Raw genomic sequence first — 27,577 nt, forward strand, 5'->3', positions numbered from 1 at the left:
TCGCCAAAAAATAAACAGGCACATCAAAATCTTACTTAAAATTTCAAAATAAAACACCATCCCAATTATGGTGTTTTCATTCAAAACTATATTGTTTTTGCTCTTCAACAAAATGGACCCAAAAAGTTTCTAGTCACAGAACTTCCCACCAAATCTAGGGACCACTTAACATAGAAGCCTGCCTGGGTCAATCAGCACCTGAAAGTGGAACCGCCCCCACAGTTTTATCCAAATTCAAATCAGAGGCAGCAAGGTGTCTTAAAAGGCCTTACAAATCAGTATCTCCTAACAAACTGTTAATTTTTTAAAAATTGACCAAATAGCACCATTTTCAGTTCTGAATGAACCAATGGCTCTAAGACAGTATCATCGGTTACTGCTACAGAGAAACCACCAGACATTTCATGCCTAGAAGAGAATACGTCTCAAGGTGATCAAGCCTTTAGATCAATGATCCTGAAAGTGCAGTCCCTGGAGTAGCAGCAGCACCTGGAAAATTATTATAAATGCAAATTCTTGGGCCCTACCTATGACATTTCAGAATCTTTGGTGGTGGGGCCTAGCAATCTGTATTTTAAACAAGGCCTCCAAGTGATTCACATACACATTAAGCACAACTGCTGCTCTGGATCCAACAACTAAGTTACGGGAAACACAGAGGAACGTGGTGATCCACTCTACAAGGATGCAAACGGTGACATCCAAACTATGGGAACACCACACACAAACCACCCAATTCTTTTAACAAAAAACCTGTAAGGAGCTTTTTTAAAAAAAAAAAGGACAAGGGAACACAATTTGCTTTAAGCTTCTTTTAGTAACCGATTGTAAAGTGTAAGTTTTCTCTGGTCCCTCAAACAAAATAATGCTATTTATGAGAGACAACTGGAAATTTGAACATGAAAAAAAGATAAGTATGATGGTAACATTTTGGTTGTATTTTTTAAAAAGAAATCTTTGGGGCGCCTGGGTCGTTCAGTCAAGTTAAGCGTCTGCCTTCAGCTCAGGTCATGATCTCAGGGGCTTGGGACCCAGCCCAGCATAAGGCTACCTGCTCAGTAGAGACTCTGCTTCCCTCTCCTTCTGCTCCTCCCTCTGCTCACGCATGCACGAGCAAACTCTTTCTCTCAAATAAATAAAATCTTAAAAAATAAAAAAAGAGGGATCCCTGGGTGGCGCAGCGGTTTAGCGCCTGCCTTTGGCCCAGGGCGCGATCCTGGAGACCCGGGATCGAATCCCATATCGGGCTCCTGGTGCATGGAGCCTGCTTCTCCCTCTGCCTGTGTCTCTGCGCCTCTCTCTCTCTCTCTCTCTGTGTGTGACTATCATAAATAAAAAAATAAATAAAAATTAAAAAATAAAAATAAAAAAAGAAATCTTATCTTTTAGAAAGATATACTGAAATACTTACAAAAGAAATGATATGAAATCTAGAATTTGCTTTAGGTACAAAGTAAAGAGGTTGGAGCAAAAAACTGGCCACAGGTTGATGGGCACCTGAGGGTTCACTATACTTTTCTACTCTGTGTAGGGCCAAAATTATCCTCCATGATAAAGTGAAAAGATTCTTTAAATATACTTCAGCAAATTTAACCAACTTACTGAAATCCACTTTAAAACAAAGTAGAAAAATCATTAACCTATCCTGTTCATAACTGACACTATCCGGGGCTCAACTGTAAGCCTAATGGAGGCAATAAGTCATCCATCATGTCTTCATGTAAAGCCCTAACTGCACTGGACAACATTACCTCACCCTTCCAAGATTCATGGAGGTATAAATAATTACATCTTCTCTTGGTTAAAACAGATCACACAATTCCTAAGCATTTTATTATTTCTCATCTCTAAGGAGAAAGAGTTTTATTTTTTTTTTATTTTTACTTTTTTTTTTTTTTTAGGAGAAAGTTTTAAAGGAAAAGGAGATCATACACAAATGCGCACACTAAGGCTATTTTACCTGTAAAGATGTGATTGACCCCGTGTGTCCTTGGAGCACAGCAACTGGGGCACAAGTTCTCAAGCACCACACTCTAATTATCTTATCACAGCTCCCTGCAGCAATCATTGTATTCTCATAGTTTACTGCCATATCTGAAATTTCTGCAGAATGACCTCTTAGTGTGGATAATAGGCGGCCATTGTGTGTTGACCAAATCTTCACCAAACAATCATCTGAACCCTGAGAAAAAATACACCCAAAAACAAATGTTAACACAGCAAGTTTTTCCTAGCATTTTTAAAAATACTATTTCATGTGTCACTCAAATGAAGGAACTATAACTCCTCTTCTCTTTCCAACTGTACAATACACTGTAAACTAGGACTCTTATGGTCAGAACACTTATGGAACAATAGCTTTTTTCTTCAAATCAAATAACATCTATATAAAGATACTATGAAATTTTCATTTCTGTGGCTCAGACATAAAATACTATTTTTCCAAAATTCCCCACCAAGTAATGAGTCCAACTGAAAGTTTATGACTCACTTATTTCAACTAACAATGGTTAAATGTCAGTTTAGCTCACATCAAGCTAAATAATTTGATATGCATTAGGACAGATCTATGGTTCACCGACTGAGTTAAGTGGTAATCTCAAAAACTAAAAAAATAATAGGACTAGCACTCTAATTTTAAATAACCAAACACAGCCTCAGATTTGTAGCACCAGTCAGCACCCATCTAACTCGGCAAATTTGTGAGTACCTGCTCTGAATCTCACACCTGAAAAAGGAAATTTATTAAACTTCTGACCCATGGTAATTTTCCCTTAAAAAATTAAAATGTTAGATTACAAATATGTTTTATAATAATTATAATCTTCCACTATTCAAATAATTAATTTCCCTGAATCAATGAGTAATCAATATGAATATGAATCACCTAAAGGGATTTGGATTTTTATGGAAGCTTTGGTTACTAGACATACTAGAAACTATCCTCATCAAGAAGTCTAGAATGGGCTAGAAGGCAAGTATTAGGTGTGTGTATTTTTTTTTTTTTTTTTTTAGGTGTGTATATTTTTAGATACTTGATGCTCATGCCCACAAACCTTTGCTCTAGGTCAATGTCTCACAAACACCACACAAGACCTGGCTATCTGCATCTGAATGTCTTGGGCCACTTAATAAAAATGCAAATTCACGGGCCCCACACCAGATCTATGGAGTCAAAAACTCCAAGAATGGGAACCACAGAATCCATGTTTTATGAGATCTCCTAAATGATTCGAACACACACTGAAGTGCTCCAAATGATACCAAATTTAGTTTAAAACGTTAACTCACGGTAAAGATTCTATGTCCTGTCCTATCAAATGCTACACAGTAAACAGCAGATAGATGTCCGAGAATCCTTCTGTGCATTTTTATATGCTGATACATAGTTCCTGGAAATGCTGTGCTAAAAGTGGAACACCCTGTGAGTTGTTTTCCTCGATGTATCTCCACTAGGAAATAAAAACAATGAAAATGGTTAAGGAAGAGTCAATGTGTGAAAAACGAAGAAAAACTCCACAATTTCTAGAGGGTCATAGAATCTATGTTCAAGAAATCCTAAGGACACAAGTTTTTCTCCCCAACTCTGTTCTAGTATAATCACCACTATGGGCCTCTTATTACGGTAAGATTAAATTTCATTAATTTTTATTACGTTTAGTAATAACTTTAGGAAAACAATAAATCTGGAAATTGACACTTACTACTATTGAAACAACACTACCAGTATTTCCTTTTAAATTTTAACACAACCATTACAAAGTGGGTCAAGAAATTAAAAACATAGTTTCGGTCACCTGCCAAGCCACACTCACTCACCAAGACTGGGTGGGGAACCGTAATTCACCGGCATTTCTGGAGGTCTTCCTCTGTGAAGAGCAGCAAAGGCAGAGCCCTTCCAAACTGTGTGCCTGCAGTCTTTAAAACGAATTTTAGATACACATAAAATCTTGAAAGTTAACCCCAAGAAAGATTTTATAGAATACTTACGTATATTGTAACAAACTGTTTATTCAAAGTTTTACCAACTAATATACTTTAACAGAAAAGCCCTAGAGGTTTATTAGACTATTTCTGAAGGGGAAAAAAAATTACGACATCTCAGATACAACAACAGCTAACATGAGTATAGCACTTTACAATGTACAAAGTGCTTTCCACGTACATCATCTCATTGAATCCTCACAACAACCCTGTGAGGTAGGTGTGATCGCCAACGCACAAGTGAGGTAACTGAGGCTCAAAGGTTCTGGGACCTTTCAAGAGACCCACTGCCAATGACCAAGTCCGGATGGACCATAAAACCAGATCTTTTGACTCCCAAGTCCTAGTCAATGCCGAGTAAGTTTTTATTTGTCAATGCAGAATTACACCACACAATATGAATGGTAAGAGAGCTTAATCACAACGGATCCAACTTTCCCAAAATGGAAATTTTTTAAGAAATATTTTATTTGACTTCTATGAAAATCCTTAAAATGTTAACGGAGTTTTAAAATTAATTTTGGCCAATATTACCATGACTTTAATCTCCTTAGGAAATACTGACAAAATTAAGTGGCTTTCCTCTTGTTTTAGGATCACGGATAAGCCTTTATACCCTGAGCACATACGTAGGATCTGTGAGTGTGAACACTAATTCTAATTCTAGCGTCCCGTCCCTCTTTGACCTATCAGCAAATACACTAGGAAGAAACATCTGCCCCCTCTATAGGAGATAGCAGCAGAACACAGATTATGCTGTGCCAGAAATTAGCTTCTTCGCAAATGAAAGAAGGGAAGGAAGGCATCATATAAACCTCTACTGAGCCTCGGGTGCCCCAACCTAACACGCATATTACTTTTTACATGAACGGATTCATTACCACTATCATGACCAAAGAGCAGTTACAAGGCATCCTCTCTTGACACCAGTACAAAACAGAAATATGGGCCCCTACCCTAGGGCAGCTGGCTCAAGTCTCTTCTAAGGTCTGCCAGTTCTAAAGCAGTGCTCATCACAAAACGACACAGAGCTTGACACAAGTAAGAAAAACAGAGGAAACAGGCCACACAGGCAACTACTACATAACAACCTAAAATAGGATAATTACAAGGTGAATAGGGACACAGAGAAGGGAGAGTAAGAACAGTTTCCTGACCCAAGCCACCATGTGGCAGGGCCACAGAGCACTAAGAAATAACTAAAGCTGACAAACCAGTCTGGCACAGAACCAAGAAGGAGGGTTGTTCTTTCTCAGTCAAGCTTTACAGCTGGTGGTGCATCTACGAGGCAGCACCACCTCAGCGACAGATCGTAAAGATAATCACAGGGGATGAACTTGACGTATACTCAGGATCAGAAGAGCCAACATTCTTGCCCATTAGCAGTTAAGCCACGTTGTATACATAGATCATATCACATACATGTACTTAATCTAAGTGATTTATACCAAGCTAACAGAAAAAGAACAGCAATTCCAAACATTTTGCTACCACATAACTTTGCAAAAAAATTAAATTGATGAAAGAGAACCATGCAATTGTACATTTTTGGTGCTTGATTTCAAACTGCTACCAAATTTAGAAAATCACTTCCCCTTATTACAAAGGGCTTTCAGAATCTAAATACCAAATAAAATACTTCTATCATTTAAAGAGTTTATTAGACACATACAATTACATTCAATGAAGTTATAAGTGAGCTACAAAATGGAAAATTAAGAACTCACATCGATAAAACCTCAAACACATCTCAGAATAAATCCAAGCTTTTTTGCTTAACAACTATACCTTTATCATTTTTTTAATGCAGAAGGACCCATTAAACACTTATGTAGTAAAATTCAATGTCTATGCTAAATGCAGAGAATTTTATAGTCCACATCATGGTTTATAGTTACAAATCGCCTTTCTTTCACAATGCTTACATTACTTCACAATTATAATTATTATTAAGCTACAAAGCAGAACACTTCTTCAAATTAAGGTACCTTTTGCTGTACGTAGCAAAGACTGCCTTCCTGCACCAAGTAAAGAAGTGACTCTTGAAATACTGGGTGGAATTTCTTTATCCAACATGGGACCAATGCGTTGGCAGATTTGCAACAGATGATCAGGAGCCACATGTTTATTGGACAAGACCTAAATTGGAGAGCAAGTTTTAAAAATATTATTCACGATAGTATCAAAAAATATTAAACACGAATAAGTCTGACAAAACATGTAAAAATATGTACAGTGAAAACTACAAATTACTGCTGAGATAATTTAAAGAAAATCTAAATAAACAGCAAACTGATCTTTAGGTTCAAAGCCATCCCAATCAAAATCCAAGCAGAAACTGACAATTTTATTCTAGAATTCATATTTAAATGCAAGTGGCCTACAAAGCACCTTTAAAAAAATATAAAGTTGAGGTATGAAAATAATACCAGACTTCAGGAATCATTATATAACAAGGATAATCAATTTCTGACAAATGCACAAAGGACAAAAAATAATCTTTTCAAAAAAAACAGAGCTGGAACTGGATATCTAATTGTCAAAAAACTTTTAATTAACTTTGATCCATACATCAAACCACGAACAAAAATTTTTCTCAAGACAGATCACAGATGGGACACCTGGGTGGCCCAGTAGTTGAGCATCAACTGCTCAACATCTTGATGCTCCAACATCAACTGTTGGCAGTTGAGCCAACCTGCCTTTGGCTCAGATCGTGATCCCAGAGTCCTGAGATAAAGCCCCAGATTGAGTTCCCCAGAGGCAGCCTGCTTCTCCCTCTGCATATGTCTCTGTATCTCTGTGTCTCTCATGAATAAATAAAAATTTTTAAAAATAAAAATACACATCAAACACCTTGATGGCCCAGACCATCAAGGGTACACATATCTGAAAAGCCATCATGTATCTGCAGGCTGTCGCTTATCAGAAGCCGTGTCTGCCATTCCCTACCTCTAATAGTGGAGATGGTAGGTATGCTGAGGCCAAACAATGCAGCTGGACAAGGATCAGTGACCCCAAAAGAGTGCTGAATTTTTACTGCATGTGATTAAAAATGCAGAGGGTAATGCTGAACTGAAGAGTCTAGATACAGATTCTCTGGTCACTGAGCAGATCCAGGTGAACAAAACCCCCAAGATGTGGTGCAGAACTTATAGGGCTCGTGCTCAGATTCACCCACGTGAGCTCTCCCTGGCACAATGAGAGATCCTTACTGCAAAAGACCTGATGGTTCCTAAGCCAGAAGAAGTTGTACAGAGCAAAAGGATATCCCAGAAGAAAATGAAGAAACAAAAACTTATGGTCCAGGGGTCAATTCTATATAGAATAAATGCAGGGCCCCCTGGGTGGCTCAGTCGGTTAAAGCATCTGACTTTCTCAGGTCATGATCTAAGGGGACTGGGATCAAGTCGGGCTCAGTGGGGAATCTGCTTTTCATCCTCTCCCTCTGCCCCCTCCAGCTTGTGCGCTTGTGTGTGCACATGCACTCCCGCAAATAAATAAAATCTTTAAAAAACGAATAAAAGTAGGGATCCCTGGGTGGCGCAGCGGTTTGGCGCCTGCCTTTGGCCCAGGGCGCGATCCTGGAGACCCGGGATCAAATCCCACGTCAGGCTCCCAGTGCATGGAGCCTGCTTCTCCCTCTGCCTATGTCTCTGCCTCTCTCTCTCTCTCTGTGTGACTATCATAAATAAATAAATAAATAAATAAATAAATAAAATAAAATAAAATAAAATAAAATAAAATAAAATAAAATAAAATAAAATAAAATAAAATAAAATAAAATAAAATAAAATAAAATAAAATAAAAAAATAAAAAATAAAAAACGAATAAAAGTAAAAAAAAAAGAAAAACATATTTGGGCAGCTTCTTTAATAACAACACATATACCTACCATATTATCCAGGTACTCTATTCCTAGGTATGAACTCAAGAAAACCAAAAGCACAAGTTCCTATAAAAAGTTTGTACATGCACATGCCCCACTACATCTGGCTGCAGAAGCAAAAGGCTATTCTCTATAAATGCCTACAAGTGCCTCCTGCAATTAACCAGTTCTCCCCAGCCTTGAACCACCTAACACCTACTCAAATGCTTAAGCTGGCCCACAAATACAGATCAGAGACAAAGCAAGAGAAGAAGCAGAGATTGTTGGCCCAGTCTGAGAAGAAAGCTGCCAGCAAAGGGGATGTCCCACTGTGGAGCTGTCTGTCCTCTGAGCTGGGGTTAAGTCACCACCTTGGTGGAAAACAAGAAGGTTCTGCTGGTAGTGATTACACATGATATGGATCCCACGGAGCAAGCTGTCTTCTTTCCAGTCCTGTGTCGTAAGATTGGGGGGTGGGGGGGGTCTCTACTGCATTATCAAGGGGAAGGCCAGGCTGGGGCATAGCGTCCACAGGAAGATCTGCTCCACTGTTACCATCATATAGGTTAACTCAGAAGACAAAGGAGCTCTGGCTAAGCTGGTAGAAGCTATCAGGACCAATGACAATGACAGATTTAATGAGATCTGCCATGACTGGGGAGGCAATGTGCTGGATCCAAAATCAGAGGCTTGTATTGCCAAGCTGGAAAAGGTAAAGGGCTAAACAACTGGCCACCAAACTGGGTTAAGTGTCCACTATTGAATTATCTATATGTAAAAGTAATAAAAAGCTCTCTTTCCTAAAAAATGTTTGCATATAAATGTTCTAAAACATCTTTCTTTTTAAAATCCCAAAAGTAGGGATGCCTGGATGACTCAGCGGTTTAGCCCCTGCCTTCAATCAAGCCCCTAGGGTGTGATCCTGGAGTCCCGGGATCCCGGGATCACACCCTGGGCTGAAGGCAGGCGCTAAACCGCTGAGCCACCCAGGTGTCCCAACACACTGTGTAAGTTTAACTCATAAAGATGCCTAATGTTAACCTGATTTGAATGTATGTCATAAACTTTAATGCTGCATTAAGGTCTCTCAATCATGATGCTACCAACATTTGAGACAAAAAACATCACTGTGCAAGACTGTCTGCATGTGCAGGACATATGGTACCGCTGGCTCCTTTCCAGCAATGCCAAGAGTATTCCCTGTGCCGTGACACCAGCAATGCCCCAAACACTTTCAAGCTCCCTGAGAAAGAGCTGCTCCAAAGAAAATCTGAAACATAGTTCAAGATCACACTTTTGGTTCTTATACGTCAATTCAAATATAAAATAAGCCTGGATTCAATATAAAGTTATGGGTACCCAGGTGGCTCAGTCAGCTGAGTGTCTGACTCTTGGTTTTGGCTCAGGTGATCTCAGAGTCCGAATGAGCACCCCACCCCACCCCCACCCCCGCCCCGGAGGACTCTGCTCAGCTCAGAGTCAGCTTGAGATTTTCCCCCCTTTCCCTTCCCCCTGCTCTCTCTTTCTGTTTCAAATAAATAGGACGTTTAAGTTTTTGTTCATAAGTTCTAGTGACAGAAGGGGCTAAATAAAATATCTTCAACTTTTCAACCTAACTTTTGTTTCCTACCCTGACAGAAAGCCCACGGCTCTATCAAAGCTCAGGAAGATATCAAAGTGGTTTTTTTTTTTTAATACTAATTAGCACTCTGTGCTTCAAAGTATCAGCATGTAAAAGTCCAAAAACTGTTGTAGATAATTAGCTCATCATCGGAGGGAAGAGAAAGATAGAAGGAACTAGAAGGTAATTCCAACAGGGTCAAGAAAATCACAGATCTAAGAACTTGTCAGTAATGCAAATCTGAAAACAAAACCCCCACTGAAGGACTCACACTGATCGACCTAAATAATGTTATCTAAAAGGCTTAAGAAAGAGAAAATTACTTTGGGCAATGGCAACATGGCTTCTATAAGGCAGAAAATCACTCTAACAGTTTTAAGATTTCTACTATTCAGGTAGATGGATAGATAATATTTAATGGCTTTAAGTTTTGAGATACACAACCAAGCCTGTCTCCTCAGTGAAGACTTGTTCCTGAAAACAAGCTAACCAGACATAGCTAAAAACAACTTCTCTAGATAGAAAGGGTACAGACAGAAATTTTTAAATAGAGTGCTTCCCAGTGCTAGACATGGTCTTATTTTCTCTCTTAAATGATCTACAAGGGGAACTTTATAGATTCTATTTGCTGCCTGACTTAAAGAAGCAATAAAACCGATTACTAAAATAACAGGCTTCAACATAGGCAGGTGTAGTTAGGCAAAGTCCAGGTGTTGTAGGAACATGGATTCCATGCAGCAGCTATAATCCCGTAAAGATAATTACAGATTCACTGCATTTCTGAGGATTCTAGCACAACCATAAAAGATGGAAGGGGGGAAGGGGTGTTAACCTAATCTTGTATAAAACAAGGCATTTCTGAAAGTAATACGGTTCTACTCCCAATATAGGGAACAAAAATAATGAACAGAAAGTAGTTATGAATTTGAGCTCCAACACTGGGTATAGAGATTGCTTTAAAAGAAAATCTTAAACAAAAACAAGAGGTACTTGGGAAGCTTGGTCTGTTAAGCAGCCAATTCTTATATTATTGTTAAAAATTAGTACCATATTGACCAAATTAATGATAAAAAAATGTTCCTTCAGTATTTTTAAGTCCTACACAGACTGGTAAGGGTCTCTACCAACAACTTCAGTAAGGAAGTTATACAATGTCCTCAGGAATCAGGCCAGAACTAATAAGTCCCTTCCAACACCACATAGCCAATCTCTCTACCATCTTATTTTTTGTAAGCCACAGTCAGTCTCTGAAAGTTTATCAGCCACAATCCTAGGATCATTATATTACTCTATCACCAAATACTACTGTGAGTATGAGGTTCTTCAAGACTAGGGTAGCAGCTGTACAAAGTAGTAGTAGGGTCTAGATAATGTGTCTAATTGGAAGGTTATGGGAGAAAGTAGGTTTTTCTGTAAAGTTTGGGATCCTATAATCTAATCAGGATCTAGAACAAATGTTTAGTATCTTTAATACATACCTATCTGGGGGGCCCCAGGGTGGCTCAGCAGTTTAGCGCCTCCCTCCGTCCCAGGGCGTGATCCTGGAGTCCTGGGATTGAGTCCCAAGTCAGGTTCCCTGCATGGAGCCCGCTTCTCCCTCTGCCTCTCTGTGTGTGTGTCTCTCATGAATAAATAAATAAAATCTTTGAAAAAAAAAAAAATACATACCTATCTGACTTTTAGCTTTCCCTCAATGAAACTCCATCTAGAAACCTTACAAAGGAAAACACATAAACTACCACAGATCACAACTCCTAGAGTACACAGCACAATGAAACAAGAAGTGACAGAGAGCATGGTCTTTGATACAAAATTTAAAAACTAGTGTCTTAAGTAATTCCCCTCAGCCTCTGATGCCACAGAAGTTCTTGACCTCTTTTCTAAGCTTTATAAATAAATTCAAATTTAGTAATCAATGGCACAATAAAAATATCGCTAAAGATGTGAGAAGGGAAAACAGCTTAACTCTCAGTTTATACAAAAGGACTTAAGGAGAGAAATGATCTAGTATTGGCACAAAGACCCTTCATTCAAAAGCACTGATTGTAATTCAGGAAAGATAACTAGTTTTATAGCTTCCCCTACAGCCACTATCTCCCCTACTTCACACCACCTCACTTCTCTAGACTCCTTCATAACTAGATGGCCACGTGATGTAGTCCTGGCCAATGAAACAGAGAAGAATCTCCTGGAGCAGGGGAACATTCCTGAAAAATTCTCCTCCCTGGGCAAGCCCAGGTGGCTCAGCGGTTTAGTGCCACCTTCAGCCCAGGGTGTGATCCTGGAGACCTGGGATCGAGTCCCAAGTCGGGCTCCCTGCATGGAGCCTGCTTCTCCCTCTGCCTGTGTCTCTGCCTCTCTCTCTCTCTCTATCTCTCATGAATAAATAAATAGAATATTTTAAAAAAAAAATTTCTCCTCCCTAATAAAAGAACCCTTCCCTCCCATCATTTCTAGAATATGATGGCAACCATAAAACTAAGCGTTTTGAGGGGGAAAAAGTCAAAATGTCAATCTTGGCTCAATCAAAAAGACAAAGATTAAGTCCTTAATGATACCATTAAATCACTGTATCAGTTCCACCTACAGACTTAAAAGACATCATTATATATCTTTATTATTTAGGCGACTGCTTCTAAGTAAAAAACGTATCCCATAATTCTATTATCATGTACCACACAATCACACAAATTTTAAAGCACTGTCCACCAATCTGAAAATCTGAAGCAAAGTCATCCATTAGCCATCTCATAAAATGAAGCTTACCTAGAAAATGCTATTAATGCCTAAGCCAATACTAAATGAGCACATATCCTTAGTATTTCTATGTAATCTATTAATATCATTTTCTTCTTCCCTTAGCAAAACAACGAATCCTATTTTAGATTGTAAAAGCTTTTCCAAATTACTCAGAAGAAGAAAAATCTAAGATTCTGATATTCTAGATAGGCAATTCTGACTAAGCATCACAACAGGGAGTAAGATCATCTGAAAGGAATAAAATACAAAATGCAAAAAATACTCAAGGGCTACCCATAAGTAGGCTGACTTCTGAAAAGAAACCACTAAACTTGAGATTATTTTCTTATAACATCTGAAAGTAACTGAATTTTCTAAGCAGAACATAATTAAAATAAACCTATATGAAGACTAATTAAAGTCTGGATCCTACATGGAACTTAATGAAGAGACAAATATTTCCCAAAAAGTCAAACCTGTTGTTGTTTTTTTAATATTTCACAATATATATTAAAACAGAAGAGACAGGGTGACTGGGTGGCTCAGTTGGTGAAATGTCTGCCTTTGGCTCAGGTCATGATCCCAGGGTCCTGGGATGGAGCTCCCATCAGGCTCCCCACTCAGTGAGAAGCCTGCTTCTCCTTCTCCCTCTGCCTGCCACTCCCCCTGCTTGTGCTCGCTCTGTCAAATAAATAAATAAAATCTTTAAAATAAAGAGAAGAGACAGGACACTTAAATTTTTAAATGAATTTTAAATATGCTACCCCCTACAGAATATATGAAGTTGCAAAGTACAGGTCAAGTAACAATTTTAGCCACATGAACATAGCAAAGATCAAAGCTTTCAGTACTAATGCAAAACATCTTTTAGCCAGACTTAGTTTATCCTTTTTTTTTTTTTTTTTTTTAAGATTTTATTTGAGAGAGAGAGAACATGCACAAATAGGCAGAGGGAGAGTGAGAAGCAAGCTCCCTGCTGAACAGAGAGCCCAACACAGATGACTCACCTGGGGCTCGATCCCAGGACTCTGCCCAAAGGCAGATGCTTAACCAACTGAGCCACCCAGGAGCCCCTTAGTTTATCATTTCATCAACCAGTATGCCATATTCTAAATCACCAACCCGGAGCAGCCCAGGTGGCTCAGGAGTTTCGCACTGTCTTTGGCCCAGGAGGTGATCCTGGAGACCCGGAATTGAGTCCCATCGTCGGGCTCCCTGCATGGAGCCTGCTTCTCCCTCTGCCTGTGTCTCTGCCTCTCTCTCTGTCTCTCATGAATAAATAAATAAAATCTTTAAAAGTAAATAAATAAATAAATGACCTATCGGAATAAAACCTATTCATATCAGCTATGTCTTTAAAATAAATTCATAAAACTGAATACAAACAAAATAAGAGCTTACATAGAGTCAAAAAGCCCTGCACTTGATGCAGATTCTCAGTCAGAGTCCTGAAATATACGAAATAATTCTTAAGGAAATACGATTATATCATTCAGAATAAAAATATTATTCCCCCAAATGAAAAAAGAGCCAGAAAGCATCTATAGTTGCACAGCTAATTCATTCAAGGTATATAGTTCAGAATCAACTCCTTTCTAATTGGCTAAAAGTTTAACACTGTGTATTTAAGGACCACCTTCTTTCTGAGCTAAAATCCTGAGCAAAGGGAATTTGATAAAGCATTTTAGTAAGAAATTTATTATAAAACCTAATCACTAAAGTAGTAAAGAATGTTACAGGAATGGAGACAAAAGTCAGCAAGAATGTAGTACATGATGATGATCACTGTCCCTGTAGAGAAAGAAGATTCAAATGGTACTTGCAAACTGACAATTTGGAAAAGGCAAGATTTGTACCTCACACCAACCATGTGCTCAAAGGAACATGAAGATATTACAAAGAAACTACAAATGGACTGGAAAAAATAATGATGAATAGATACATAATACTACCTTTATAATACTAATCTTTGAGTGCAAAAGGGCTTTAAGGACAACTTTAAAGACAAAATGGAGATTAACAAATATAACCAAAGAAAAAACCTTAAACCTTTGTAAAAAACAAAAGCTCCCAACAAAACTAAAAAGCAGCCTGCAAGCTGGGACAGGAACCTAGAACACATGGCCAACTAAAGAACAACCTAAAGAAATGTAAAAAATTCTTACAGAATAAGACAGTAGTAAAAAAGCAGGTAAGAGATGTAAAAAGGCAATTCAGAAAAGATGCATTATTGACAGCCATAAAAAAAGTCTTAAGCATATAATTACTGGGTGAGGGTTTTCGGTTTCTTAGGTTTCTTTACTTCTGAATGGTTTAATTGCCAGACAGTTGGAAAGGATTACTGGTTTAAGAAAAAGCCCCAAATCAGTACAGTTTTTATTGCATCTTTAAAATATCACAAATAACTGAAAAATCATCTGGCATCTTGCTGTTTCTGTAGCTGGAGAACATAAATCTTATCCATCAGCCTGCTGAACTGTTCCTTTTTCAGAAACCTGAATGCTATCCCAAAATTTTCTGATATCCTTGTTTTTATCAGTTGTGACTTGCTGAATTGAAGCAGCTGAATTTGATACAAGTTCAGTGTCATTTCATCTTCCCGGGATTGAGATACAGAACAAGCAACCCCTGGCCTCACCCAAACCCTGTGGATATGTTTTTCACCCAAGAAATTTCAGATTTCAACAGGAGAACTATTCTCCAGAATAACAGCACTGATGGGGAAGCAAGCATACACAGACCTCATCTCGTACTGGAAGCCCAGTGTAATGCCCTCGGTCACCTTCTGTACACGACTACAGATGGTGCGGACAGCAGCCAGGTCTGTTCTAGTTCCGACCTTTTGTCAAGTCAGAGCCTCTCCTTTACATCACTCTTCAGTTACACCCCCACATAAAGACCACTACCAACATCCTCAAACATTTACATACATATGTAGACAAATTTAATACAGTCAAAAAAAATTTTTTTAAGATTTATTTATTCATAGAGACATGGAGAGAGAGGGAGGCAGAGGCATAGGCAGAGGGAGAAGCAGGCTCCACGCAGGGAGCCCAACGTGGGACTCAATCCAGGGTCCCCAGGATCATACCCCGGGCTGCAGGCGGCGCTAAACCACTGCACCAGCAGGGCTGCCCTAATACAGTCAAAATTTAAAGCTTTAAATTAAGGTTTTACCACAAGGTCTTTCTCCAGCAAAAGTTTCTCAATGTGGAATCCAGCCCGAAATACATCAATGATAGTTTAACAGATACTAGAGGAAGGGGGCAGTGGAGTCACCTGATCCATTGCCATCCAGGCAATGTGGCTTAGCAGTCCAGTTAGCCCTACCTAACTAGTTACAGGACCTTGGACAAGATTCTAAGACTTCAGACTCCATGTTTGCAAAAAGAATAGGTAATACTGCACCGTTACAATGTACAAGTTACACTTCTAACTATTGTAAGGTTTTGACTAATTTAACTCTTCACTACATTAATGATAATACCTAACACACAGTGCTTACTTACTACCGGATACTGTTCTAAGAACTTCTAAGAACACTAACTTACTATATCCCCCAAACTATTCATCTGCATTTTACAGATGAGAAAACACAGGCACAGGCATTAAAAATAACCTGCCCAGAACTAAAGAGCTAATAAACGGCAAAGCTAAAAATAAGAACCCTGGATATCTAGTTCACAACTCTCCAGCATCACTGGATCCTTGCACCTGGCTATAGTGCATCCTAATTAACATGGCAAGTAACAAAATAATCAAGGAGTATCTGAAGAGGTTTAGAGCCAAAATGGCTCCTAGAAGTTTTTAAAACTAAATATATATATATGCAGACTGATTAAAATCAACAAAGAACTTTTTCTAAGCAGCTAAGGTCTCACATCCAAATCTCACTCATCTATCCCATTACAAATAATAAGCAAAGTCAAAGTCCCTGCCAAATTCTGAATACTGCACATACAATTCATACCCTCCTAATGAAATGGTGGAACTTAAAAAAAGGGGAGAGGGTGTACAACTTCCATGTATCTCACAGCCATTCCAGTGTAGAACATTACTCTGACCTACATATAAAACACATGTCCCAGAGAGATTTTAAAAAATCAAAGAGCACAGAAAAAAAATCATTTAATAACCAACCTGCTGGTGATTGGTTCTCAACAGAAAATATACTAAGCATTAAGCCACATAAATTCTTTCAATGAACACTGAGAGCCAGGAAAGACAATGAACACTATATGCCAGGAAAGACAATTAAGTGTACCCACACAGGACTGCAGACAGTTACATGTTCCACGTAATTTTGTAAAGCTGAAAGCAGTCATTTATTTCAACTATTAAAAGGAGATAACCTGTTAAGCTACTGCCTTCACTTTAACAATGAGAACAGGTTGGTCTAGCTTAAAAATAATTTTTAATCCCATCACAGAGCTGAGAAAACAAGTCTACATCAACTACACCCCAGAAACTGGTAAGCCCTTCTGTGACCAGAGAAAGATTCACAGTTGCTTTCATCCCTAGCAGAGAGGGAGGAAAAACTGACCACCGATGAGAATAAGGAAAAATCTGTCAAACTTTTAAACTTCATAGTCTACCCGTGGGCTGGCATGTCTGATGCCTGATGCAAATCCTGAGGGCCCAGTCAGAGAGTCTACACCACCCCAATTCTTCCCACAGACCTTCACCAACTGCACAGGGCCAAAAACAGGATACAGAGCAGCTGTCTATGGCCATACCACCCTGAACGCGCCTGATCTCGGAAGCTAAGCAGGGTCGGGCCTGGTTAGTACTTGGATGGGAGGATGCAAAGCAGCTGGGGAAGACCCAGTCCATTTCAAGTGCACTCCAGAGGCCCTCTGAAGGCCAAGAATAGAAAGCCCAGGGCTCAACTAAAGAGCAAAGAGATCTCCTCAGCAACCCAAAAGCAGGCAACTGGGCTATAAAACAGAGGAAGCTCTGTCAAGATTTGGGAAGCTGACAACTTGGCTATAAAATATAGACCTCTCTAGGAATTCAGGCCCCATGTTGGGCTCCATGCTAAAGCCTACCTAAAAAAAATAGATACGGGGCAGCCCCGGTGGCCCAGCGGGTTTAGTGCCACGTTCAGCCCGGGGCATGACCCTGGACACACGGGATCTAGTCCCATGTCAGGCTCCCTGCATGGAGCCTGCTTCTCCTTCTGCCTGTGTCTCTGCCTCTCTCCCTCTCTCTCTCTGTCTCTCATGAATAATTTTTTAAATCTTTAAAAAAAAAAAAAAAAAGACTGACTTCTGTCTTACCAGCAGACAATTACTGCCTAGTCAGCTTTCACCTTTTGATGATGCAAGCTGCCTTGTTGAACTGGACAAGCGGCAAGGAACAGACAAAGCGCAGCCCACAGACAACTAGGAACTGAGACTCCTAAGTCCAACAACCCTGAGAACTGAATCCAGCCAAAAAACCAGGCAAGGGCGCCTGGCTGGCTCAGTAGGTTAAGCGTCTGCCTTCGGCTAAGGTCATAATCTCAGGGTCCTGGGATCAACTCCCACATCGAGCTCCCTGCTCAGAAAGAAGTCTGCTTCTCTTTCTACCCTCCTCCCCCCACTTGTGCTGTCTCTCTTTCTCTCTCTAACTTTAAAAATAAAAATTAGGTGAGCTTGCAGACTCTTCTATAGTCTAGTCTTCAGATGAAACCCCCAGATTTGGCCTAGAGACTGAAACAACTCAGTTCAGCTGTGCCTGGACTTCTGATTCACAGTAACTTTGAGATAATAATAAAGCTGCATTGTTTCTACCCACTAAGTTTGGGGTAACCTGTCATGCAGCAATAGGTAACTACTACACTACATCACAGTTAAAACTGCTGAAAATCAAAGACAAAATGAAAATCTTAAGCAGCAGCCAGAAAAAAACATTATTTTGAAAGGAGAAATAATAAAACTGCCAATTTTTCAATATTAATGCGCTGAAAGGAAAAAGCACCAACCAAATTTCACCTTTAAAACAATGTTTAAATATAAAGACAAAACAAAAATGTTTTTAAACCAAAAAAAGCAAGAAAAAGGAAAACCGAAGTCATTGCCAACAAACCTTCATTAAAAGAATTAACAAAGTTGTGCAGACTGAAGAAAAATAATCACAGATAAGACACATGGGAAGACAGGAAGGAGCTGAAGATACCAGACAAGGCAGACGGTGGGTAAGCAAATGAGAATTAACTTTAAAACAATAGCAGTAAAAAAAAATAGCAGTAATGTCAGGAAAAATTTTAACATATGTAAAAGTAAAATATGATAATAGCCCAAGGAACAGGAGGGTGACAACAGTTTTTATTTATTTAGGAAATGGTAAAGTTACATGGTCAACATATTTTAACCTCTAAGATAACCTCTAAAATAAAAATAAAAGGATATATAGCTAAAAAGCAATAAAGAACAAATAGTATAATATCCAAAACAGAGAAGAAATAGAGATGGGAACATATATAAAAGATTTCTGGTAGACTTTACACAATTTAATTAATTTACTTAAATTATAAATAGTTTAGGGATCCCTGGGTGGCGCAGCGGTTTGGCGCCTGCCTTTGGCCCAGGGCGCGATCCTGGAGACCCGGGATCGAATCCCACATCAGGCTCCCGGTGCATGGAGCCTGCTTCTCCCTCTGCCTATGTCTCTGCCTCTCTCTCTCTCTCTGTGACTATCATAAATAAATAAAAAAAATTAAAAAATAAATAAATAAATAAATAAATAAATAGTTTAAAGACTCCAAATAGAAGACTGAATAATAAAACTATATGCTGTTTACAGGAGACATACTTAGAAAGTGAGAACACGGAAAATGTTTGCTTTAATAAAAGTAGAAGGACAGAAAAAGACACACTCTGCCATCACTGAGAGAGAAAACAGGGCTGGCTGTACGAAGGCCAAGTCAGACTTTGAGGCAAAACGCTATTATGAGAGAAAGAACATTTCCTAATTTTTTTAAAAAAGGTCAACTTCTGGAAAAGGCAAGAACAATGGAAACTGTAAAAATATCAGTGATTAGGAAAGAGCGTGGGAAGCATAATTAGGCAGAGCACAAAGGATTTTTAGGGCAATAAACTTATTCTGTACAATACTGTATTAGTAGATGTGTGTCATTTGTCTAAAACCACAAAATACACAATACCAAGAGTACCCACTGTAAATATAAGAGGACCTTAACGTAAACTATGGACTTGGGTGATTATGTTGGGTCAATATAGGTTCATCAACCACAGCAAACGTACCATTCTGGGGGATGAGATAATGAGGGAGGCTGTGCACTTACAAGGGACAGGGGGAGATAGGAAATCTCTATCCTCTGCTCAATTTTGCTGTGAACCGAAAGCTGCTCTAAAAAAGTCTTCATTAGGGATCCCTGGGTGGCGCAGCGGTTTAGCGCCTGCCTTTGGCCCAGGGCGCGATCCTGGAGACCAGGGATCGAATCCCACGTCGGGCTCCCGGTGCATGGAGCCTGCTTCTCCCTCTGCCTATGTCTCTGCCTCTCTCTCTGTGTGTGTGACTATCATAAATAAATAAAAATTAAAAAAAAAAAAGTCTTCATTTAAAAAAAAAGTCAATTCAATAGGATAACAATTATCAATTTGAACGTACCTACTAACATTAAAAAAAAAGAACTGGGGGAAAAAAAGCTAACTATCATCACAGATGGAGATTAGAACAATCTTTCTCAGACACCAACAGAACAGCAAAAATCAATTAAGGATTTAAACAATGTGAAAGGAAAAAAGCTATGTGACTTCTGTCCCATAGATCCAAACGACTGTTATGATTAGGTGAACCTCGGAAAGCAAAGTACTTAGTAACTATCCTCTTTTCAAAGCAGCATGGTTGGGGTGCCTGACAGGTTCAGTCATTAAAGCATATATATATATATATATATATATATATATATATATATATATATATGTATAAATAAATAAAAATAAATAAATAAATAAATAAATAAATAAAATAATAATAAAAATAAAAAATAAAGCATACTCTTGATCCAGGATACTCAGTTCAAGCCCCACGGTGGACGGAGAGCTTAAATAAAGTAGCACAGTCAAGGCTGAGTGACTCCTAGATAGACCACCACCACCATTATTCAGCACCCAGCTATAGGGTACCATTAGTTCCCCATCCCATGTTGTGTTCATCCGTAAATGGGTAAATACCAGGTATCATACTCAGACATAAAAGCTCACAGAAACCATTCTGTTTTCTCATTTAAACCCTACAAATACAAATTAAGTGAAGGGAAAGTCTACGCAATTAGGACTCTTCATCCTACCAACATTTTGTTACTTTTAAGTGCTGATTATTACTGTGTGCCAGGTACTGTAAGCCATCCCCCCCCCCCCACCGCCGCCCCGCGCTGACAACAACCCTTTGATACAACTATTATCTTTGTTACACAGATCAAGAAACTCAGGTAAAGATCAGAACATCTAGAAGCAGCGCAAATCAGGATTATAGCCCAGATACTTGGCACAAAAACCCAAGTTTTTAATTTTTCTACCACTGTATTGCTAGACTGTAACTTGTCATCAGACTGCCTTAATCATTAAGTGTTCCCAAATTATCAATGAAAGGCCTATAGAATGATACATCTCCATAGTCAACCACAAAGGAAATCCAGAATCCAGACAGGAAAGAGATTAGCTGTGTCAGGATCCCACGAGGTAAATAAAACAGTGGAGTCAGTCGCAATACAATTATCCAGTACAAAGTTGTTTTTTGTTTTAAAAAGGTACATAAGTAGCCTTGCTATAAAAAAAGCTCAACTCAGCCCTCAAGTAGAGTCTAACAGTACACCCAAATTCTAAGTCTTGGTGTATACTCTACCATAACCTGATTCCTTAATCCAGCAGGAAGCTCCCTGCCCCAAGCCCCTTGATTTGGAGAGTTAATCCATAACTGAAAGAGACGGACAAATGAGATGAAAAGAAAAATGTATTGATACCTTTGTGCAAATCAGTTATTCTGATACAGTAACAGGTTTTGTAATGACTAAACTACTTTTAATATTTAGAAGAGTAAAAAATAATTACAATAAATTTAAAATATACTTGCAAGTATTAAATTTAGAAAGATTACACTTAGATTTGACAGAGTTTGCAATATTGAGGTAGCTGAAATAATCACGTATTTGTAGTATAGTGTGGTGCTCACTTCAACAGCACATATACTAAAATACTATGGTGTAGAAATGCTCAAGGAAATTTAAGACAATTAACTTGGTGTTAAATACCTTAAGATTAAATTCTCAGGACGCCTGGGTGGCTCAGCAGTTTGGCACCTGCCTTTGGCCCAGGGTGTGATCCTGGGATCCAGGGATCCAGTCCTGCATCAGGTTCCCTACATGAGGCCTGCTTCTCCCTCTGCCGGGTGTCTCTACCTCTGTGTGTGTGTGTGTGTGTGTCTCATAAATAATTTTTTAAAAATTTTTTAAAAGAATAAATTTTCATTACAAATTAAACACTAATAAAAATAAAATATACTTGTTTCTAGATATATTACTGAATTTATAAGATTTATAACTGAACTTAAAGATTTAAGAAAAATGGCTACTTACAACTCATACTGTATTTCAATACAAACAACTTTTAAGCCTTTTCCTTAAAGGCCTAATAAACATTTTTTTTAAGATTTATTTATTTATTTATGATAGAAAGAGAAAGAGAGAGAGAGAGACACACACACACAGGAGGAGGGAGAAGCAGGTTCCATGCCGGGAGCCTGACGTGGGACTCAATCCTGGGACTCCGGGATCGCACCCTGGGCCAAAGGCAGGCGCTAAACCGCTGAGCCACCCAGAGATCCCCCTAATAAACATTATTTAAAGAAAAAGCATAATGACACTAAATCCACTAACAACAAACTCCAGTGTAAGGATTTCCTGATTTACTGGTTCAGAAAGACTGTGGCCTACAAAATTGCGTGTTACTCAATTACTAAGTGTACTCAATCACATTCACCTTATTTAAACATGTCCTTCCTTTAAAAGTGAGGTCCTTCCTCACTCCCCATGAACACCCCAATTACATTTTACAAATTCACAGGTCCAACTACTAATGCACGGTTAGGTCTTAAGAGATAAGTAGTCCCAATTCTTTTAAGAAGTATCAAAAATACTCTTACTTCCAAAGTACACGCTGGAATGACAACAGGGTCCCAAGTCTAAGATAAACTCTAACTTTGTGAGCAGTGAGACTGGAATCACCTGAAAGATTTCAAAAAATAGCAATGTCCAATCCTAACACCGAAATTCTGATTTAACTGGTGTGGGTTATGGCCTAGGCATCCAGATTTTATAAAGCTCCCCAGATGGCTCTGATCCAAAGAATGAGGACTATTGAGAAAAAGGAGTAAATTAAACATCACAAGAAAACAGCATAAGGAAACTATCAGATAAAACCCAAACGTGAAACACCCTACAGGCTGACCAACTCAAGCGTCTTTAGGAAATCAATGGTACAGGAGAAAAAACTATAGAAGATTAAAAAAAAAAAAAAGAAAAAGGAAAATAAATTCAGTACAACACATGGATGGTGCCTAAAGCCTAATTCAAACTAAATATAAAAAGAAATCCAAGGAACGGGGATCCCTGGGTGGCGCAGTGGTTTAGCACCTGCCTTTGGCCCAGGGCGCGATCCGGGAGACCTGGGATCAAATCCCACATTGGGCTCCCGGTGCATGGAGCCTGCTTCTCCCTCTGCCTAGGTCTCTGCCTCTCTCTCTCTCTCTGTGTGACTATCATAAATAAATAAAAATTAAAAAAAAAAAAAAGATTTAAAGAAATCCAAGGAACAAGATGAAAATCTGAGAATGGACTACATATACAAAAGTAAATCTACATATATATCAAAGAATATTATTCTTTGGATTTTAAGTGTGACCCTGGCACTGTGGTGGCCCAAGAAATAGCTCCATCTTTTCGAGATGCACTTTGCAGAATTTAGAGGAAATGTAGCATCTAGGACTTACTTTAAAATACTTCAGCATATTAACCAATAATAAAGGAATGTCTGGAATTTGCTTTAAAACAATACAGCTTAGGGGAGAGAGCTAACAAATGCAACATTCTTTGCCAATCACTGAGGCTGATAAGGAGTACCTAGTAAATGGTTCATGACTACTCTATCTTTCTAGGTTTGAAGATTTCCACTGGTAATTTATTTAAAAAAAAAAAAAAAACTTCAAATAGAAGCCAAAGTAAAGCTAGCAAATTGGCAACAGGCTTCATTACAGTATCGTCATTTGTGTATATCTGAAATACTTAATAAACAGAAAAGCAGATCGGGTTTGGAGAACTAGAAGCTACCAGCATACTCTGACAAAAGAGTAACTCTGTAAACAAGAAGCTCATCCTCTGTCACTCCCTGCTAGGAGAGAGTGCAGGTGGGAGAGGGCAAAGGACAAAGAGGATACCCACCAGACCCAATGAGCCAAGTGATGAGCAAGGACCTCGCTCACAGCCACATCACAGGAATGTATCACAGAGATTTGGGGTAATCGTAAACAATTTTTAAATAAGGTTTTAGCAATTCTAACGGAAAAGCCAAAAACGTAACGTTCAAAGTTTTCCAGTAATTATAGCATCTCAAAATTTGCACAATTTTCTCTTCCACAGCACAACTGCATTGTCAATAATGCTCTTCTGCTTCCCCGAGAACACTATTTTCTCTCACCGACAGCAGCAGTAAAGCAAGTAGTCCTTCAAACGTTCCCTAGACTCAAATATCAAAATAAATTCAACTCTGCCGCGATGCAGGATTTCTAGAACTCACTTTATCGGAAATACTATTCAGTTTAAGTGTCTGCTTCCAAAAACTCTACATCAGTAAACACTAAATTTGACTAAAACAGCATCCTCTAACCCTCCCCGGTTCTGTCAATAATACCTAACTGTTCACATACAGATGAACAAATCCCCTTTGTTTCCTTTCCGTCCTTTCGTTTAATTCAAGAGCGGTGATCCTATCCTTCTACCAAATTCTGTTACAGGTATTAGAACTGTGGTAAAAGATCACCGAGTTTTTGTTTCGTTCCGTCCTCGGTGGTCTTGCTCTACGAGATGCTGATACAGCCCCCGGCAAAACCAAAATCCTTCCTCCTGGAACACAAACTGGCAAAAAAAAAACAGTTCCCTAAAACAATGTTTGACATCATAGGGCAAAGCAGTGGATGAAACCGAATTGTGCACGGAGAGCGACTCAGAAAGCTGACAAAGTGCCACGAAAAGAGACCTGCCATCTACGCCGACGGGGCTCTAACGTGAGACACACCGCATGGTTGGGGCCTGTGTTACCCTACGGACAAGCAAGGTCAACACAGTGATCCATCACGCTAAGCTTTGCAAGGCATTCCGCAAGTGCTGTGCAGCTTTGAGAGGCAAAAGTCCTGGAGGAGCGGCACAGGGTCGCGGCAGCAAGGTTTCTAGGACGCTCGCTGCTCAGGAGAAAGAAAAAAAACACGCTCAACACACGCTCACGTATTTCTCCACCTTTCAGACACCAGCGATTCTATTCCTAGGGAACAAGTGGTTAGAGGGGCTGGGCGGGGCGAGGCAGAGAGGACCAATCAGAGGTCGAGTTACAAGTCGGGCACGACAACAGTAGGATGAGAGCGGCTCGCTGAGTGGCTGGCGCGCCGCCCCCCCGCCCGCGCGCCCGCGCGCACGCGCGCTGCCCGCTCTCACCCTAGGCAGCCGCACCTGGGGACCCGCCCCACCGCAAACCGCGGCGCAGGGTCGCCCCCGCCCCCCGCCCCGCGCCCCGCGCCCCAGCCCCTGCCCCTACCCCCTGCCCCGGGCCGTTTCCTCCCAAAACAAACCCGGCCGCCCCAAAACAAAACAAACCCCAACGCGGACGGACGTCCTGCTGTCGCCAGACGCAACCCCCCACCCTTCCCACCCGCCGTACCCCGCCCCGAGCACCGGTCGGTCACTACGCCCCGCGAGCGGGAGCCCCGATAAGGGGGCGGGGGGGCGGGGGCGCGGGGACGCCAAATGTCAAACATCTCACCAATTCCTCGTAGCTCCTGTTGTGCTCGTTGCCCTCCCAGTCCAACCTCTTCGGCAGCAACTGCAAAGGCACGGGACGCACACGAGTGACCACCGCGCGGGGCCGGGCGGGGGGCGCGGGGGTGGGGGGCGCGGGGGGGGCCGGGCGAGCGGCCCCGGCAGGGTGGGGAGGAGGGGGCACGGCGGGCACGGCGGCGCCGCCAAGCACAGACCTGGTACTGCTCCAGCTCCTGCACCAGCACCTGCAGCCGACGAGACGCGCAGTTAGGGGGGCGGGGGGCGCCCGGGTCCCCCCCCCCGGCGGCGCCCTGCACCCCGCGACCCCCGGCGGCGGCGGCGGCGGCGGCGGCGGCGGGGCCGGGCCCTGGACGCCGCCCCGGGGCCCGCACGGCCCGCACTCACCTGGGCGGCTCTGCGACACGGGCCGGCCGAGAGGTACCGGGCGATGAGGAAGTAGAGCTCTGCGGGGAGACGGGGGTCGGGTGAGGAGCGGGCGCGGCGGCGGGGAGGGCGCGCGGCGGGGCCGGGCCGGGCCGGGCCGGGGGCGCCGCGGGGAGGGCGCGGGCGGCGCGGCTTACCCGACTCGATGAGGGGCACCGGGCGTCGGGCGGGCGGGGGCTCCGCCATGGCGGGGCGCGGGGGCGCGGGGGCGCGGGGGCGCGGGCGGGCGCGGCGAGCGGAGCGTGTAGGCCGCGCCGGGGCCTGAGCGGGCCGGCGTCCCTCTACCTCTGGCGCGCCGCCGCCGCCGCCATGCCGTGCGCGCCGCCACGCCGACGCCTCCGCCAAGTAGTCCCTCCGCGGCCCCGAAAGTAGTCCCCGCGCGGCGGCCGCCCGGCGCCCCCGGCGCCCCCACGGCGGGGCCGCGCGTCCCCCGAGCCCGGGTCAGGGGCGCCGCGGCGGGGCGGGGGGGCGCGGGGCGCGGGGCGAGGCCCGGGCCGGCGGCGGGGGGGGGCGGGGAGCGCGCGTGGCCGGGATCCCTGCGCGCGGTGAGGCGGCTCCGGCCATTGTGCGGCGGCGGCGGCGGCGGGCGCGGGGGCGGGGGCGGGGGCGGCCCGGGGCGCGGGGGCGGCCGGGACGCCCCAACACACGCGCGCGCACCCCTCGTTCGGAGCCCGGCGGGGGCAGCCCGGGACGCGCGGCCGGGGCGGCGGGGTCGCCCCCCGCTCGGAGGAGCAGCTCGCCGGCCCCCCGCGGACACTCCGATGCCCCCGCGCCCCCGAGGGCACGGCCGACGTCCGCCGCCCCGAAGGACGGAGCAGGCACACCGCGCCGCAGCCCCCGCCGGAGCCCGGCCGTGCAGCAGCAGAGGGGACCGGGAGGATGCAACGCAGCCTGGAAGCGGCGACGGCGTAGCCGGATCGGGAAACGGGGGTGGGGGTGGGGGTGGGGGGCGAGCGGGCACCTCCTGCAGGCAGCGGGCGGGCGGGCGGGCAGCCCGTTCCCGGGAGGACAGGCTGCAAACCTGGGGGAGCCCTGAAGGGGGCGCCCCGTGCTGGAGCGCTCCGAGCGGCGGGCGAGGATTTCTGGCCCCTCCGGATCGGCTGTGCTGGGCCGCTGACCCCCTGCACGTGCAGGGGCATCCCACCCTGAGCCTGAAAGAGCAGCAGTGAGCAGAGCAAAGCCCCCCCCCCCCCGGGGTCCTTCCAGCTCCTGCTCCGTGGGATCGCCCCCGCTGCAGGTGGAGCTCAAACGTGGTGCTTCGGGGCGGGCTCAGGTGGGCCCGACCCTGGGTCCTGTGGCGCTGGGCCTGAGCCCAAGCGTCCCCTCACCTGTAAACCGTAGATGCCTGTGTGTGTCTGCTTTCTTTTACTTTTTTTTTTTTTTTTTTTAATTTTGTGCGTGTGTGCCTGCTTTCGTAGCGTTGTGAGCATTTACAGCCCCGTGGGTTAATGCGTGCCCAGCGTATAGTGATAAGCACTGCGCCCCGTGCCAGTTTTTATGATTATCTACACCAGATAGCAAAGGTTCTTCTGCGTGTCTGTCAATGAACAACCCAAACGTGTTCAGACAGGTGCATCAGTAATGTATTCTTACATCTGTTAATCCAGCGCATTATCAAGTGAGACCAAAAAAAAAAAAAAAAAAAAAAAACCACACACACACACAAAGAACAAGCCACATCCTTGCCATCAAGGACTTCAGTGTCTTTTGGGAGAAACAGATGTAAGCAGATCGTGACAAAATTTAGGGCAGAAAGGACATCAACCTGCCTGTGGGAGGGGGAGTTAAGAGAGTTAAGAGCCTTCCCAGCTTCTGTGTGGAACGAGATTCCGGGCATCTGAACAACCAGGGCCAAGACATGAGTAACACTGCAAGTTTAAGGAGCTCAAGTTT

The 27,577-nt window shown here is 42.4% G+C and overlaps 1 protein-coding gene across 2 annotated transcripts in view; it reads right to left on the minus strand.

Annotated features, from left to right (window-relative positions):
• Nucleotides 1-25,983, minus strand: part of BRWD1 (bromodomain and WD repeat domain containing 1) — a 121,020-nt gene extending 95,037 nt beyond the window's left edge. The window contains exons 1-8 of one of the 2 annotated variants that reach the window (XM_035709422.2): nucleotides 25,822-25,983; nucleotides 25,646-25,704; nucleotides 25,456-25,485; nucleotides 25,245-25,304; nucleotides 5,973-6,123; nucleotides 3,820-3,918; nucleotides 3,292-3,452; nucleotides 1,961-2,182 (exon numbers count right to left, since the gene is read on the minus strand). In XM_035709422.2, the coding sequence (XP_035565315.1) occupies nucleotides 1,961-2,182; nucleotides 3,292-3,452; nucleotides 3,820-3,918; nucleotides 5,973-6,123; nucleotides 25,245-25,304; nucleotides 25,456-25,485; nucleotides 25,646-25,704; nucleotides 25,822-25,870 (831 nt within the window). In that variant the 5' untranslated portion in view covers nucleotides 25,871-25,983. The remainder of the gene's footprint in view (nucleotides 1-1,960; nucleotides 2,183-3,291; nucleotides 3,453-3,819; nucleotides 3,919-5,972; nucleotides 6,124-25,244; nucleotides 25,305-25,455; nucleotides 25,486-25,645; nucleotides 25,705-25,821) is intronic. The other variant, XM_025449771.3, reaches the window with a different exon arrangement.
• Between the last annotated feature and the right edge of the window lie 1,594 nt (nucleotides 25,984-27,577).

This window comes from Canis lupus, chromosome 31, assembly GCF_003254725.2.
Source record: "Canis lupus dingo isolate Sandy chromosome 31, ASM325472v2, whole genome shotgun sequence".
In the NCBI taxonomy this organism is placed as follows: Eukaryota; Metazoa; Chordata; class Mammalia; order Carnivora; family Canidae; genus Canis; species Canis lupus.